The 17102-nt window shown below is 37.7% G+C and overlaps 1 protein-coding gene across 4 annotated transcripts in view; it reads left to right on the top strand.

The window, feature by feature from the left end:
- Positions 1–13223, top strand: part of AP2A2 (adaptor related protein complex 2 subunit alpha 2) — a 47765-nt gene extending 34542 nt beyond the window's left edge. For 2 of the 4 annotated variants that reach the window (XM_050896802.1, XM_050896801.1), the window contains exons 11-22: positions 757–939; positions 1972–2069; positions 2246–2477; positions 3334–3507; positions 5446–5609; positions 8344–8426; positions 9209–9299; positions 10200–10322; positions 11105–11221; positions 11429–11498; positions 12142–12276; positions 13071–13223. In XM_050896802.1, coding sequence (XP_050752759.1) covers positions 757–939; positions 1972–2069; positions 2246–2477; positions 3334–3507; positions 5446–5609; positions 8344–8426; positions 9209–9299; positions 10200–10322; positions 11105–11221; positions 11429–11498; positions 12142–12276; positions 13071–13148 — 1548 coding nt within the window. In that variant the 3' untranslated portion in view covers positions 13149–13223. Of the gene's footprint in view, positions 1–756; positions 940–1971; positions 2070–2245; positions 2478–3333; positions 3508–5445; positions 5610–5823; positions 5844–7355; positions 7434–8343; positions 8427–9208; positions 9308–10199; positions 10323–11104; positions 11222–11428; positions 11499–12141; positions 12277–13070 lie in introns of all 4 variants that reach the window. The other 2 variants (XM_050896800.1, XM_050896799.1) reach the window with 2 other exon arrangements.
- Positions 13224–17102: the final 3879 nt, after the last annotated feature.

Below are 17102 nucleotides of genomic sequence, written 5' to 3'. Positions count from 1 at the left end.
GGGGAAATCCAGTGATGCACAATGCAATTGCTCACCACCTGCTGACCGATGCCTGAGCAGCAATCCACCCCTCCTGGCCAGCTCCCCCCAGTTTATATACTAGGCATGACATTCTATGATATGGAGTATCCCTTTGGCTAGTTCGGCTCAGCTGTCCTGGCTGTGCTCCCTCCCTGCTTCTTGCACACCTGCTTGCTGGCAGAGCATGGGAAACTGAAAAATCCTTGGCTTAAGATAAGCGCTACTTAGCAACAACTAAAACATCAGAGTGTTATCAACATTATTCTCACACTAAATCCAAAACACAGCACTGTACCGGCTACTGAGAAGAGAATTAACTGTATCCCGCTGAAACCGGGACAGTCTGCTAGCTTCCACTTTTTTTTTTTTTTTGAGGTCTCCAATTTCCTACTTGGTCCTGTGTCAGTGATAGTTTAGGTGTTATTGAACATTTTTTGTTTACTATAACAAGTTCTGCTTGATCACTTAGGTACACAGTTGAAAAGCCACAGATGTGATGTATTCAAATGCATTATGGGGAAAGCATTATGTACCTGGCAAGTGGTGTGTTCTGGCACAGAATTTCAATGTTCATCTTTCACCTTAGCTGTGGGAGCAAGTGAGCAAGCTGACATATCTGAAACTCAGGCTTCTGGGCTACCGTGGGGTATCACTAGGTGTATATGAAAGTGAATCTTGATACACAGCTTATAGTAGAAGCTAGTCAGCCTTCTTTATTCTCTTATATGTGTGCAGGTTCTGAAAGTTGCAATTCTAGCTGAGAAGTATGCAGTGGATTATACCTGGTATGTGGATACAATCTTGAATCTGATTCGCATTGCTGGTGACTATGTCAGTGAAGAAGTGTGGTATCGAGTTATTCAGATTGTCATCAACAGGGATGATGTTCAAGGGTATGCAGCAAAGACTGTTTTTGAGGTGAGAATAACTGTTTTCAATTCACTTTCAAAATGAGGTGGGAATTAAGTAAACACTATGTGACCTAGCAGGTGTGTGTGCTTCCCATGTTAGGGAGGAGTAAAAATATGATCCTGAATATTTCAACAAAATGCTGCTGAAGCTTTCCGTAAAACTAACATCATAGATTTTCAGAGCCAGAGACTGTATTAAGTTGATGAGAAGCTTCTCTGGCTTAAGTAATGTAGGATATATGTGGTACTAATGTGGTTTTGGTGAGGGAGGACAGGGTGGGTTATGCTGGGTTTTTTGTTATTTGCTGGATGGCATTGAATGGATGGCTTAGTAAGGAAATTACATTACCTGGAATGTAGTAAAAATAGAAGCCTTTTACAAGGCAGCTTGCTGCCTTTTTTTTTTTTTTTTTTTTTTTGAGATTTTCTGCCTGCAGGAATCCAAAACACTCAAAATGAAAACTTGATCCTTCTGGAAGCATATACCCATTCCTTCTGTTCAGGATCTGATAACTGGAATTTGAACTGTTAAAGGAGAACACTTTCAAATGTCTGGCCTTGTTGCTCTGACTTTATTTGGATTGTTCATATAGGCTTTCCACTTTTTTTATTTCCTTTCCTGAATGTTTAAGCTGAATTTCAGAACTCATCCCTGCTATGTGTTTCTTGATACTCAATAAAGACAGTATTTCTATCTTGGACAACTTAAGCACATTCTTCCAAGATTTAAATTAAGTATATTAACATCCTTCTGACACCCCTAAAGATGTAAGGGGAAACCTAAGCAGCTGTATCTGTCCTCAAAAGTCCACAGTGCTGCTAGATGGGTCTAAGAGTGCTCTTAAGCACGGAATACTTATGTTGGAGATTATTCTATAGCGTCATAGTACCTATCATGCTTTTCTTGTGAGTGCTCTATAGCGCCTAGACCTATGGTCTGTTCTTACACGAAAGTAGACTAGGAAACTGGACATGGAAATGACAGAAAAGATCTTTTTTGATACACTACAGATCGATGACTGTTAGTGTGTTCTTACAGGCACTTCAAGCTCCAGCATGCCATGAGAATCTTGTAAAAGTAGGTGGCTACATCTTGGGAGAATTTGGAAATCTGATAGCAGGTGATCCAAGATCAAGGTAAAACACCTTCTAAAATACTGAATTGAACTAGTAACACTTTCTGTAAAGAATCTAATGTCTGTTTAATGTTCTTAAGGGCTGGTTAACAAATGATTCAGCTCTTGCTAATAATGCATTAAGAATTATCATGTCTACAAAAACTAAACAAATTATTTTTCTTCCCATCTTTTAAGTCCCCTTATCCAGTTCAACTTGCTACATTCCAAGTTTCATCTGTGTAGTGTCCCTACTCGAGCTCTGCTTCTGTCTACCTACATCAAGTTTGTGAACCTGTTTCCAGAAATCAAAACTACAATTCAAGATGTATTGCGCAGTGACAGTCAGCTGAAGAATGCTGATGTTGAGCTGCAGCAGAGAGCTGTTGAATATTTGAGGCTCAGTACTATTGCCAGTACTGATATATTGGTAGGTATAAACTGTTTTGGTTTCTTTATTATGCAGAACTCTTTAGCTGTGTCTTCTGTCAGCAAGTAAACTCCACTAAACCTTACCTGATTGCTCAGAAATCTTAATGCAGGATTAAGTGTCCACAATGTGGGTGCTGATTCTTTTAGTCTACTTAATTGAGCTGCAGTCATCTTTAATTTAGAGCTAAAATCAAAGTTGTTGTTGCTTTAGTGGGACAAATGACTGTTAAAGCATGCTAATCTGGAGCTGGGAAGGCAGTGAAAGCTGATGTTGTATGGGGTCCTACAGTATTCAGATACCAAAAGGCTAATGCTTTGTTTTGAAGACTTAACTTGATGGTGGGCAGGAAACTTGTAATTGTGCTGATTTTATTTTTTTTTCTTTCTTTCTTCCCCTCTTCTCTAGAATTTCAGTGTTTTAACCTGATGCTCTCAGGTCTGGCCAGAGCATGGCACACTTAGTCTTGACAGCTAATAAATGCTTAGGTCTGACTAGATCCATGGGTAATCTGTGGTTTCAGTCTAGGCCTGCTTGGCCTCAGGACCATTAGGTCTGCTATGATCTGATTTTTTTTTTTTTTTAATTTATTTAATAGCACTGTACCAGAGAAGTGATACGCTTCTGTTCTCTTAACTGCTTTGGGAGGACTTCAGAAAGTTTTAAATAATTTTTTTTTTCTTTTTAAAAGCATGTCTGCTCATCACTGTACAATAAACTGCATAGTCGTTTTCTGTCTGGATAATTACTTCTGCTTTTGCCTTGTGCAATCTATAAGGGTGTATCTCTTCAAAGACTCAGAAGGTGGTTTGGCTTTTTCTGTAAGTTTAACTAATACACTTTTTTCTGTGATAAGGCTACAGTGCTGGAAGAAATGCCTCCCTTTCCAGAGAGGGAATCTTCTATTTTGGCTAAACTCAAGAAGAAGAAAGGCCCAGGCACAGTTACTGACCTGGAAGAGATCAAAAAGGAGAGGAGCTCTGATATGAATGGAAGCACTGAACCTGCCTCTGTCAATGCCAGTGCTGTTGTGAGTTTAAAAGCTGTTATTTCACTAATTTAAACAGCGTGCAAGTGAGAAAAAAATGGTTTCCTTGAAGTGGTGCTTTAGGGGTTTAAAACTTCTCATCTCAAATTTAAGACTATGGGTGTTTGGTATAAAGTAGCAGGGAAACATACAGCTGCTTTCCCCCCACTGCATGCTTGGATGCAATTTTTCTTTGGATGTCTTACGTAAATGGGGACAAACTGTCTGCAGCCTAAAAAAAAAAAAATCCCTTTTACATTATTGCTTTGAAAAATATTGCTGTAAACTTAGAAATGGGAATTTCATTGCCAGTGAAACTGCAGTGAAGGTGAGATGGTAAAATTAATATTTTTAAAAGGAGTAACTTGAATTTCAAAGTATCAGCTGTTCTTCTGCTTTGTCTAACATGAGAGATATTTTGCATCTTGTTTTGGATTGTTATTGCTTTTACTAGAAGTGGACAACACTTGACTTTAACACAGATGTCCTTAAATCAATATAATGTTGTTACTGTTTATTTGACAGTACTATTTGAGTTCAGTTATGGTAGACAAGGCTACAGTCTTGTTTCTTCTGAGCTGAAACTTCTCATTTTATTGTCAGTTAAAGCTGGTAACATGAATTGTTCCCATAATGTAATACTTGTTTCTGGTTTTAATGACTAGCATAACTTGTACTTACATTTGAGATGTATTAGTAGATTACCTACTAATCCTCCTAAGAGGAGGAAATATTGCAGCACACTCTTTGCCCAGTTTGTTAAAGCATAATGCTTTAACTCTTAGTCATTGCCATATGTAAGAGTAGATGTTCCAAGTGCAACATCTTTGAATGGACAGAAATACCTTCCCAGCAGAAAAGTTGCCACACTTTCTTTGCATGCCAAATTGACTGAGGTGACTGGCAGTTAAAATTGCATTATGCTTTATGAGCTTCACTTCACAGATTGCGGCCACGTAAGAAACTCCGCTATGTTAACTTCATCAGTGGCTTTGGTGTGACCCTGGCTTAGATACCAAGAATATGTTCCAAACTGGAGTTCCAACTGTTTTCAGCAGTTCTTACCGGTTGGCTTCTGAAAATTTTTTTGCCAGGGAATTTTTCGTTATACTGCATCAAATTTAGTCTTTGGAGTATATGATACTTTGAGTTGGCTTACAAAAACAAAATTTCAGACTCAATCCAAGTGCATCTCATGACTCATCTTCAGTGTATCTGGCATATTGTAGGCTGCTAATGAACACAGTAATGAACAGTCTATGCTTTATTCTTGCACGTGACTTGGGCACATATATGTGGCTTCTGTTGCATGATTCTGTGTCCTGGCTACTTGATTTGTTCTATTTGAGGAAAAAAAAAATTTTAAAGGTCTTGCCTCTACCTTTAGTGTTTGCAGCTTGAACTAGCTACAGGCTCTGCTTTTTTGCTGGTTATGTTTTATATTGTTCCTAAGTTTTGCCAAGCTTCAGAAACCCAGGACTAAACTGATAGTCAGTTTTAAAGATGCTGTGATGTTTTAACTTAGGTTTGTGTAAAAGCCACTACCTTTCTTGCTGAATTCTTCATGAAAGAAAAGCAACACATTTGAATTTTATTCCCTACAGCACTTAATTTCCCTTGAAACTAAGAGGGGAGAACAGAGGGGGGAAAACATTGTGATGTTTCTTCTGCAGAATCAGATTCTAGACAGATGAATTTTGGTTTTCTTATTTAAGTTAGATGGACATAACTCTCTCTTCAAAGGAAAAAAAAACAACATCTGTAAATGACCTTAAGTTGAAATGCAAGGTGATAACTGCATTCATGAAGCCACCTATGTCTATTCAAAGCTTGATTTGCGGCAGGGAGAGGCACTTTGCCATAGCTTAGTTGTCTATGCAAAAGAGACAGCTTTGTTTTAATTTTGCTGTAGTGTAACATCAAAGTGTCTTGTTTCCCTAGTCTACTCCTTCTCCATCTGCGGATCTGCTGGGTCTGGGTGCTGCCCCTCTCACCAATTCAGCTCCCCCACCGTCCTCTAGTGGTAGCCTGCTGGTGGATGTATTTTCAGATTCAGCTTCTGCAGTTGCACCTCTTGCTCCTGGTTCTGATGACAACTTTGCGAGGTAATTAAGTCACCCTGTAAGGAATCTGAAGAAGAACTTGTCTGTTAAAACAGGGTTAGAGAAAAAAATATATACAATAACTTTTGGTTTTGTTCCAGCTTATTGAATGCATTCCTGGGTGGTAGTTGTGCAGCAAAGAGGTGTTCTTGAAATCTATGCTGGATGTGCTATCTTTATTGAATACCTCTGCTTATGGGAAAAACTGAGTCTGTAGTAATCAACCTGAGGATATTAGCCACACTGTATTGCCTCGTTTTCATGCTGGTTTTGCTTCTTTGTTAAACTAAGCTGCTTGTGCATCTCAATACATCTTGAATTTGGGGGTTATCTGGCCTGATAAGAATATGTTTATTCTTATCTTATTTCCATAAAGTATTCTTGTGTCTCTTCACTTATGGCAAGCTGATACTGGAACAGTGAGATGGATTATATCTGGAGATACTGGCTCTCAGAATTTCAAGATATATTTAAGTTGTTCTGCTGCTGTTTGACAAACAGATGTGAAAAGGGGAAAAAACCCAAGTGCTTTTCTCTTTTTTTTTTTTTTTTTTAAGGGGATTTGATACAAGTATCTTCCTAATTACATTACCAAGTGTAGTGTAGATGCAATGTGTTGTTAATCCCCTTAATATTAAAAGCCTCTGTGGCTACACTCAAATGTTATTTGGCTAAAATTTTGGAAATAAATAGTATAAGGTCACAGAACGTCTTTAAAAATCTGTTGTCTTATTGGCCAAAGAACGCGTTACTATTGTCAAGGACCAAATTTTGAATGATGGCATGACAAATTTGCAATGCATCTTAATATAAAAGACATAATTAGTGAAACTAATCTGCCTGGATCACTGAGATTTTCATCAAAATTTTATACTAGGCAATGCACTGTTGCAGTTTGCAGTGATTAAGACTTGATCCTATGTTTCTCTTGGAAGGCAATAAGGGATGTTTAATCATGCCACACAATACCAAGACTTTAAGAAGCTACACAAGCTTGTTAGAGCTTTTTTTAAAAGAGGGGAAAAAAAAAAAAGAAACCAATACTAGTAGTTTCATAAGCAAAAGTTACCTAAAAAGAGTTTTCTTTTTCTGCAGAAGAAAGTATAGCATTGCCCAACCCCTTGGTCTGTCTGTAGATGATGAAATGCTTCTCTAATGATACTGAGAAGTTGCCTTTTACAGTTTCCTGCCTCTTTTTAGTGCTGTTGTCACTCTTGTTTCTAATCTGTTATTTGGGTAAGTCATTCTCTGTGTGCCCGTATATTCTTGCCTATGCTTAATACTTGTGTGTTTTTAAGAACTGATTGTGCAGCTGTAGTTAGAAGTGCCACTAAGGTGGTTGAGGCCTCCGCTTCAAAGTGCACATTGGTAGTAGTTAATATACATCTACATTTATGGTTTTGAACTAAAATGTTTTTGCTCTCACAATTAACCACCTAAAAGGACTTGGTTCTTTAAGAGGTATAAATTTAAGCTACTGAACACCTTCAGCTGTCTCTTGTCTTTGGGAAGAATTGCTGGTTCCTGACAATCAGGGAGGGGTGGGGTGGAGAAGTGGGGGAAAACATTGCCTAATGCCTAAAATCTTTCTGGGTGTAGGGCAGCTAATAAATTTTTCATGCATTAAACTCAGCAGTGCCATTTTTTTGAGGAAGGAGGTAGAAGAAATAACTAAGCACTAAGCTGTCTTTACTAACTCCTGCTATCTCTGTCGCTACTGCCTTTCTTCCTTTGTGCTGCCTGAACTAGCCCTGACCTGGCTTCATCTGAGGTAGTTTCTGAGGAACCAGCTGATACTGTGCATGATGCTGATGAGCTTTTTCACAAGTAAGCAATACTAAAACCTTGCAAGGCTGGGCAATGTCCAGAATATAGTTATAAAGCAAAACTATATTGTGCATTAACTTAATACCAGCAGAACTAGAGAAACATGTACTGTCAGACCTGTGACTAGAACACCTCTGTAGATGCTGTGGATTTTGTGACAAGCTCATGAATATACAGGTTAGAGTTGCCTTTATGAGTCAGTGCTATCACACGCTGCTCTAAAATGAGGCAATGCCAGTTGTGTATATTAAGTTTTGCAGCTATTCACAAATAAAGGAAAAACATAAGAGTAAATTGTCAAAAGTACTGATATTTGGGAGTATGTTTTAAGTGCTTTGTATGCAAAAGGCTGATGTTTGCTGACCACCTCTTCTACTTTTAAGTGAAGGGTGACAGAAAGGACTGAAATCACTGCAGAATGGGCTTCCTCTCTCAAAATGGAAAAAAAAAAAATACAGCTCAGTTGACTTACGTGATACAGAACTGATAAAACAAGGGATTCTTTTTTCTTTCAGGTTTATACAGTCAAAGCTTCAAACTTCTCAATTCTGCACCAACCTAATGAGTTTCAGAAGTTGTCAAGAATATGAATAAGAAAAATCCTAGTCTGTTGCCTGGTCATTTATAGACAGTGTGTGTGTGTATATATAGCATATTGTGGCTTCCTTTGTAGTTTCTCAGACATCCTATCAAATAAAAATTTCAGTTCTTCTAGTGTCCTAGAAGTGGTGGTTTTGGTTGTAAAATTGTCTTTTCTAACTCTGCAGTTTTCTGCAAAGGCCTCTCTCACAGACTGATGCACTCTAGGTTAACCACAATCTTCATCCTCTGTGTAAACCCTGAATTTTGTGGTTCTAAATATTGTTTAATATGGCTGAATTTAAAACATGTTTTCCCTCTCTTCCCCTAGGTTTGTGTGTAAAAATAATGGAGTCTTATTTGAAAATCAGTTGCTACAAATTGGATTGAAATCTGAATTTCGACAGAACCTGGGTAAGATCTTTCAGGCCAAGTGGTTAGCTGTCTGCATTATCAGCCCCAATGCCAGCATGATATTGCGGATAAGACTGACTTTTCAGCTGCTTAAGAGGGAAATGTGACTTCAGGCCTAACCTGTCTTAAGATCTTCACTGTTTCTGTGTCCCTGGCTTCTGTGTGGGTCCTTGTTTCCTTAAACTTTTGGTTGTTTTGGTAGCGGAAATGAAATGGGAGTGTTAAGTGGTACTGTAAGCTCCAGCTCTTGCTGCCTAGTTGTAAGGCTGGTACAGCCAGGGTTATAAAGGACCATTCTCCTCAATTTTTATATCTTACAGTATAGCTTATTGTAATAATATGATACACAATACATTTCAGACATGTCTATCATAATACATTAATGCACAAAATACTGAAAACATCTAGGAAGGAGCTGGGAATTGAACACAGGCCAGCACTAGGATTGCTTGCTTCTCCCCTTCTGCATCACTTTTGGTACCCTAATAGCTTCTTCACATAAAAAGTAATGTTCTCTGGCAACTGAAAGACTTCCACTGATTATTTAACTGCCTGTGTGACAGCTACTGTGCGAGAGGTCTGATGGTTTGTTTTAAGCTGTTATTTCATTTTGAACTGTGAATATCTTGGTAAGATAAACCATGTAAATCATGCTTTGTCTTTAAAAGTTGTTTTAAAGAAAGGTAGAAAGAATGTAGTAGATACTTGAAGCACAAGTAGTTCAATATAATTACATGTGACGTACCTAAAAATTCTGATGTCTTTTATTCTTTTCTTTCTAGGACGTATGTTCATATTCTATGGTAATAAGACATCAACACAGTTCTTGAATTTTACTCCAACAGTAATCTGCTCAGATGACCTACAGTCAAATATCCTTAAATGCAGTAGCATGTGTCTGTTCTTATTTGGGTTTTGTGTTTTATGCCACACAAAACTATAATAAAGCTGCTGGATCAAGGCATGGTGTCCTTGAACATGAAGAAATGAGAAACTTGCTGATAACTTTGTAAAGTTCTTGTAGAAAGAACAAGTCTTGAGCAGAGATGGAACTAAACACGTTTTACATTTGTTCACAAAATGTGAGCAAATTTGTTCACAAAACACAAAAACCAGAGATGGTTACAAACACAAATTTTACTGTTGAAATAAGGAGAAATTAGGCTGAATAAATATGTAATGTAACTCTGTAGCTTTCTCCACTATCATGAAGTAGCAGGGGTATAGATGTGGTGTCCTTCAAGTCCTGCGTTAGCAGATAACCTCAGACTTGAGATGGAGGTAGAAGAATACATGTACACGAAGATGATGATACTTTAAAATAAGCTCTTAATTTACAGTTCATCTTTAATGCTTGGTATTGCAAATTTAGGATTTCTGGGAGAATATGTAATCAAGCTTGTTTGACTCAAAGCATCACTGTAATGTTCACATCAAAATGAGATAGTCCAGTGTTTTTTATTGTGAAGTCTGTCTGTGCCTTCATATCTTTTTGAGGGCATCTTTCTTTAAGAATATCCAAATAACTGAGAATTGTGGGGGTTATTACTTCTAGGTGTGTCAGTGTGGAAAAAAAAAAAAAACAAAAAACAAACCAGAAAAACCCAAAACAACCCAACCTTTTTTGCTGTACAAGAATTGAGCTTTGAATATTCAGTAGCATCTAGAGAATGAGTGGACATGATGCAACTTCTCATGTAGCTTATTGGAGGATTTGCTATTTTTTTTTAAAGTTATCAATTCATTGATCAGTTTCCTTAACCACTTCTTATGCCTGAATCTTCAGACAAAACCTGTTGACCCCACAGTGGATGGAGGTGCACAGGTTCAACAGGTTGTGAACATCGAATGTGTGTCAGACTTTATGGAAGCTCCAATCCTGAACATTCAATTCAGGTAAAACACAGGAGTGAAATGCTAGTGAATTAATTAGATGAAAGATGTTAAATTTGTCCTGGTCCTCTGACTGAAGTGTAGAATATGGACACATAAAGCTGACTTGGGTAGACGACTTGAAAAATTGGTCTAACTAAGCTTTAAGCTACTACAGGAGGTAGGGAATCCACTTGGAAAAATGTGGTTTAAAAAAAAAAAAAATCCAAGAAGCAGCTACTGATAAAATGTATCCGTGACTTCTCTTTCTACTATCCATATAAAACAGCAGTCTTCCTGTTTGCTTAAGAAATCTTGACAGGAATATATGCAGTAACTTCTCCCTTCTGGAAACCAAGAACATTTCTGCAAACAATTTGGACTGGAAATGCATGCAGCCAAAAATAGAATCTTGTTATGTCCACTCAACATCAGCCTTTGGGAAATCCTGATTTCTGGGCTACATTCTGTTATTCCAGTCTAAACTGGTTGTTACTGGTATGTTTTCACAGGGATATATTTTCACTCCTTTGATGGATGCTATCTAGAAAGATAACAACCTATGCTGAAGCTGAGAGATCCTTATAGAAGTTCTGCCAATTCACTTTCATGTGCCATCTAAGCAGAGCAAATAAATTTATTTAACAGTGGATTAAAACTGTGTCTTAGAAATAACATTATCTGCAGTTGATGGATTTTAATCATAAACAATTGCACCTTAGTGTTCATCCTCAATTGCTTGGTTGATTTAGAGAGACTGCTGACACTGTGCTGCATACACTGTGTTCTTTCTATTCCATATGCAGGTATGGCGGAACATTTCAAAATCTTTCGGTAAAATTACCCATCACACTGAATAAGTTTTTCCAGCCGACAGAGATGTCTTCTCAAGACTTTTTTCAGCGTTGGAAGCAACTGAGCAAGTAAGACTTTGTCTGTACTTGGGCTTGGGGCTTTTGTGGTGGACTAAGGGAAGAAAAAGGGTATATTGTGAATATAGCTGCTGCAGTGCCCCATCCCATACTTAATCCTGTGAGTTATAAACTCTCCCAATATAATTAGTTGCTATTGAACAATGCTGTACATAATACACGTGTTACACCATGTATTCATCTTGCCTTGCCTTGCAGTCCGAAACAAGAAGTACAGAATATCTTTAAAGCAAAACACCCGATGGATGCAGAGATCACAAAAGCAAAGGTGAGTGGTAGTGTGGTATTTTTAATTCATAGTGTAAGGGTAGTGGTAGAAGCAAACTTTGTTCATCTTGGTTTATATGGCAATTGGATTGTCCTGTTAAAGTGTAAGTCCATGTTGTGTACCAGACCCTTGGCAGTGCTGGACTGAATGGACTGTTTCTCAGTGTGGCTTGAATTAGATATAGTCTTCAATAGCAGCTGGAAACTTGAAGCTATTTAAGAAAACACCAATTCAGTGCTTAAAACTGAATTGGAAGATACTTCAAGCCTTAATTTATACTAGTTAGAAAAGAAAAAAGCGACTTTTTGTAAAACTGGCTGCCTGAGGCAAAACAGAAATTACTAGTGTAAGACAGGAATGGCTTTATCAAAAACAAGAGAGACTTACGTTGAATCTAACTTATTTCTCAGTTGTCTTCGAGAAGAACCTTTTTTTTAGGAACAGCTCATTATCAGGGTCACTCTGTCACTTCAAAAACTTGGTGTAATAAAATTGGTATTGGATAATTCTTTAATGTCTTGAACACTTCAAATAAAAATTAGTCTCCTACTTGTTTTGCTAGTTGGTGGTGGCTGTGCTTGCGTAGACTTGGTGTTGATGTCCTGCTGTCCCCACATCTAAATCTTCTGGGTTTCTTTCATAGATAATTGGCTTTGGATCAGCCCTGCTTGAGGAGGTAGATCCCAATCCTGCTAACTTTGTTGGTGCTGGTATCATACATACAAAAACTACTCAGATTGGATGCTTGCTGCGCCTTGAACCCAACCTCCAGGCACAGGTATCTGTTTAAGTATCTACAGCTTAAATACAAGTTCTTGTTTGAACTAAATATCTGTGTATATCTGAAACTCCGTAAGGTATTTATTTAAAATCAGTAGCTAATTGTGACTGCAGACTCCAACAAGAAATGAAATTGTAGCAGCTGGTCCTGGCCCAGTTTGGTAAGGTGCTTCTTCATAGCAATTCTCTTGCCTGTTGGAAGAGATCATTGTATTATTCCAGACTGTCCATGGAGTGTCATCTTCTCTTGAAGGTTGGAAACATTTAATGTTTGTTTTGTGCACCTTGGACAAGATTAAGTGTAATTCCCTCTGCCATTTTAAATTAATAAAAGAATGATTGGCTAAAAGAGAAAACATAAACAAACAAAGACAATGTTAAGAATATTTTTCCTCAAGCATTTTAATAGAGGTTTTATCAAAGTTAACTGAGGACCAAAAATAAGTTTTGGGTGGTAAGTCTCCTGTTTTCTGAAGAAGTGGTGGTAGAGAGTCTTTAGACTTTTCCACAACATTTACTCCTCTTAAAGAAAAATTTTGGACAACACGTTGCTGTTAAAGCCTAAAAATATTAGAACAATGGTAACTCTCAACAAGAGTTTGAAGATGTACTCCGGCCAAAGCTGTATTACTCAGTGGCTGGCTGCCTATGAGTGTTTTAACTTGAGGTCTTTTTCCTACCAAATCTAACAAAACAAGTAAGAGGTAACTGGTAGCTTTCACTGGTTGACTGTGGATTCATTTAATGCCAAAGTGTGTTTAAAAGTAAATAATATTTTGTGTTCTTTTTCAGATGTATAGGCTCACACTACGAACAAGTAAAGAAGCTGTATCTCAGAGGTTATGTGAATTGCTGTCAGAACAGTTTTAATATTAACCATGTCAGTTTTTGGTTTTTCCATTTATATCACTGTCATCATACTGCAAATAAATGTCTTGTACATCACTGTCTGAGTACTGCAATGTTAACCAACAAAAGCTCCCTGCCTTAATATGACTTGAACCTTGTTTGAAACTAAGACTATAAAATGTACAGGACAGGGAAGTGACTTTTTACATAAAAAATGGCTTTTAGTGTGTTACATAAAGGGTGGGAGGGCTGTCTCGTGCTCCTTTTTTTTTGCAGAGGTCAGGCTTTTAAACTTGTTTAAAGGGAAATTGATTTAGATGTGGTAACCAAGGATTTCACTAGAAATGGCTAGTAACATTCTGCCTTAGTGTTTTTAACAGGTACTCCCTCTGCTCTGAGCTGAAAGAAACCAATGTAATGGTTAATTCGGATGTTAAAGTAGAGTCAAAACTTTGTAAAGGTGAACATTGCCACAAGTCTTGGATGGATGGGCAGATTCCAAGATGTGTTTGAATCTGATTCAAGTGAACATTTATGTTGAGTGTTGCCAATCTTTGTATTTGAAAAATGCCACAGGACCAGAGTCTTAAAGTATTAATCTTGTAATCCTTTACATCTTAATGTTTTCTGATCTTTGGAAAGTGGATTGAACACAAAAGCTATTCTTAATCCTTCTGCTTATCTCAAATAATGAGGTGAGCTTCTTTGGTAGGTGGTGAATGAGTACATGCTTGTTCATTGTTAGTCAGACTGAAGTTAAATATTCTGTTCTGTGTTTTTTTTTTTCTGTTTCCCATCAGACTTCACAAGTAATAGTCCTAATGATGTGATATAACTAACTGCAGAGTCTGGTATTATATAAAAGGGGAAGTGGGAAGAAATGGGTCCTTGAAGGGCTGTAAGGTATGCACTCTTTTAGATGAAAACATAATTTTAAACTATTTTTCCTCAGTGTACAGTAATGTTAAAACTCAAGAGGTTGAATAACTGATATCTGAACAGTTTCCTGTCTGTCGGTGGTGGTAAAAATATCCAACACGGTGTAGAAGACTTGTGTTGAGACTGAGAGTAGAAGGCCCCAAAATGTTCAGCTTTTATAGTGATTTTTTACAACCAAAGCCTTTGTAACTTGTTCCACATCAGCAAAATCTTTGCAGCCTTTCTGCAGAGGTAAGTGGACACAACTTTAGCTGACACTCTTCAAGCGCTGAGGTACAACAAAGGCTGCTAAAGCAAAGCAAGTGAAGTAGTGCAGTTAGAAACTGAAGGCAGTTGTCAGTGAGTACTGCAGGTCATGATGAATGAAGTCAGCTGCTGTTGACATGAGAAGTGAACCTCAGATCAAGATTTCCTCAAGGTTATTTAAAGGAAGCCTGGGACTGGTGTCTCACAACACATACAGCCAAGTATGCCCATGAAATAAAGGTTTTGAGTGATAGTGATGACATTGAAAATACATTTAAATGAGGCTCCTATCATGTTGCCCAGTGCACAGCAGGGGACAAGATTCTACATGACTGAGTGTGCCTTGCTTTTTTTTCTTCAGTGCTCTGAGTTAAATGATGGAACTGGGTGATTATAATTTGGCTTGGTTGAAGGCTAGTGATTGTACATGGGTGCAAGTGAAAAATGAGGAACAAAGGTTTGGCTGTGGTGTGTGGATTTTGGGAGATGTTTTGTTATTCCAGAAATGGCTGGTAACTATGGATGTTATGACTGAAAACTTGGCTATAGACCTGGTCTTTCTGCAAAAGTTCTCTTGAACAATTGGCCCTTTTACAGCCTTTCAAGTAGCTAATCAAGACTCTCTGATCACAAACATTGTCTTTGAAAATCTTCATGAGCAGTTCTTGCAGTCAGGTTGGGCAGTTGGCAAAACACTAATGGACTACCTTATGTTTTGTCCTTTGGATGCCATATGTCTCTTTATTAATCCTGTTACCTTAACTGTGCTGTTGGCTGCTACGTTAAAAATCTGATGTGCTGAACTAAAGGGAGTCTTAGCGAAGACAGGGGAGGAGCTTCTATTTTCATTTTTTCCAAATCCTATTGTATATCTTTCCCCCTGAAAATGTTCTGTGCCCTCAAAGGACACCTTGAGACACTGCGCTACTTTAGTTCACTTTGCATTGGTTCAAGCTGTGCTAAAATGTGCATAAAAAATGTGGGAAGGAGGGGGGGTAAGGGAAAAGTGTCTTTTCAGTGGTATCTGTGTTAAGCTTATGAGTGTGTACACTTTGTATTAAATGTCAACTCAATGAAGCCATGAGCAGAAAAGTGAACAAATTAAGAACAAATACTTGATTTTTTTTTGTGAATGATGGTTAACTTACCAAAGTGATGTATCGTGTCAAGCAGACAAAGTAATTTCTGCAGTAAACAGTGTTATTGTTTTTAAGTACAGTATTTTCAGGCACTGACATGTGAAAATAACTGAATAGCAAAACAGGTAGCATATGTTCATTCTTGACCTACACTCCAGTATGTAACACTTATGGTGATTGTCTTATTTGTATAAAACAAAGTTCTGTCGAATTAAGTGGAGAAATTTTCATATAGAAGACTATATATTAGACTATATTCATCAGAAGAACGTATTAAGATTAAATAAATGATTAGAACAGTAATCAAACTGTCCTTTTTTGTCTGGGGGCATGGAAGTGTAAAGAATACTTGCATGGAATAGTTGTTATGGAACAACATTGATGAGTAATGGTAAATTCTTTTCTGCAAACTACTGGTGGGTTGTGTTCAGCTGAGTCTTACCTGGCCTGCAGATCTCTGCTCCCCCAGTGAGTTTGTTTATGGCTTTTTTGTTGGTGTGTTTGATCACATTACAAATACTCTGCTGTAAAAAAAAAAAAAGAAAAACAAACCAAACAAAAACAACCAAACAAAAAAAACAACCAAACAAAAAACAACCACCACACCTTGCTGTAAAATCTTTCTTCCTATAGTGTTTAACAACAGTAAATATAGTAACAGTACATGCTGCAATAAACTGGTGTAACAGTGGGGTGTGGTTGAGGCTATGAAGCACACACCTGTATTACACACAGGCAGGACTTGTAAAAGAATTTGATGTTGCTGTAAAAGAAGAGTATCTAAACTGCTAAATAACCTCACTCAAGCTTTAAATGTATGCTTCAGATTCTTAGTACTTCCCTAAAACTTGCTAAAAGAAAAAAAAAATACCTGGGCACTATGAGCTTTTGTGTGTTCATACAACTTTTTCTTAAATGAATTGCAAACAAAGTAGTAAAGAATACTCTCTACTAGCAGCAAGTAGAAATGGCTTGTGAGTGAACTACCTGTGTCCTGTTAGACACATATGGTCTTGATTTCTTGCAGAGAAATGCCCTGCAAATTTCTGCTTTGTCCAAAAGCCACTACATGTCTGTTAATGTTTCTATAAATGTCCCACCACATTAAGGGTGCATGTAGACACCTCACAATTAGCTTTTCGTTCATGTAGCACCTTGCTTTCTGACAGCAGCTGTGTATGGATGACAAGCACAAGTGCTGTGTCCACTTTCAAAGGAAAGGGAACAGGTCACCTCAGTTGTCTCTTCTCCCAGTGAAGTAATGGACTATTCCACAGGTCCTACTTCAACTGTAGTGAACCTAACAGACTATTTTCAGTTAAAATAATTGGTCAAATAATGAGAAATAAGTTAGCAAATTCAGTTCCTTCTACTTTATTTGAAAGTCAAATTTCTGTTATTGCACAGTACATAGGCCAGTTCTTAGCCTCTGGTTAAATATCACCCTGAGCAAGGCCAGACAGTCTCTGACATTCTTTCTCTTTTTCTCCCCTGCATCCCCCTCCTGCCACCCCCCTCCTGATCAGGAATAATTTATCAGTTAACTTCATTGAAACTCCAGTTAGCTGCTCAGGAAACCTCACTGCAAGGCTATCCTGTATAATCGATACAAGAGAATGCCCAGAAATGAGCAGTAACTGTGGAAGTATTA

Source organism: Gymnogyps californianus, chromosome 5 (genome assembly GCF_018139145.2).
Source record: "Gymnogyps californianus isolate 813 chromosome 5, ASM1813914v2, whole genome shotgun sequence".
NCBI lineage: Eukaryota > Metazoa > Chordata > Aves > Accipitriformes > Cathartidae > Gymnogyps > Gymnogyps californianus.
Note: the sequence above shows the minus strand (reverse complement) of the source record. Positions and strands in the feature narration are given on the sequence as shown.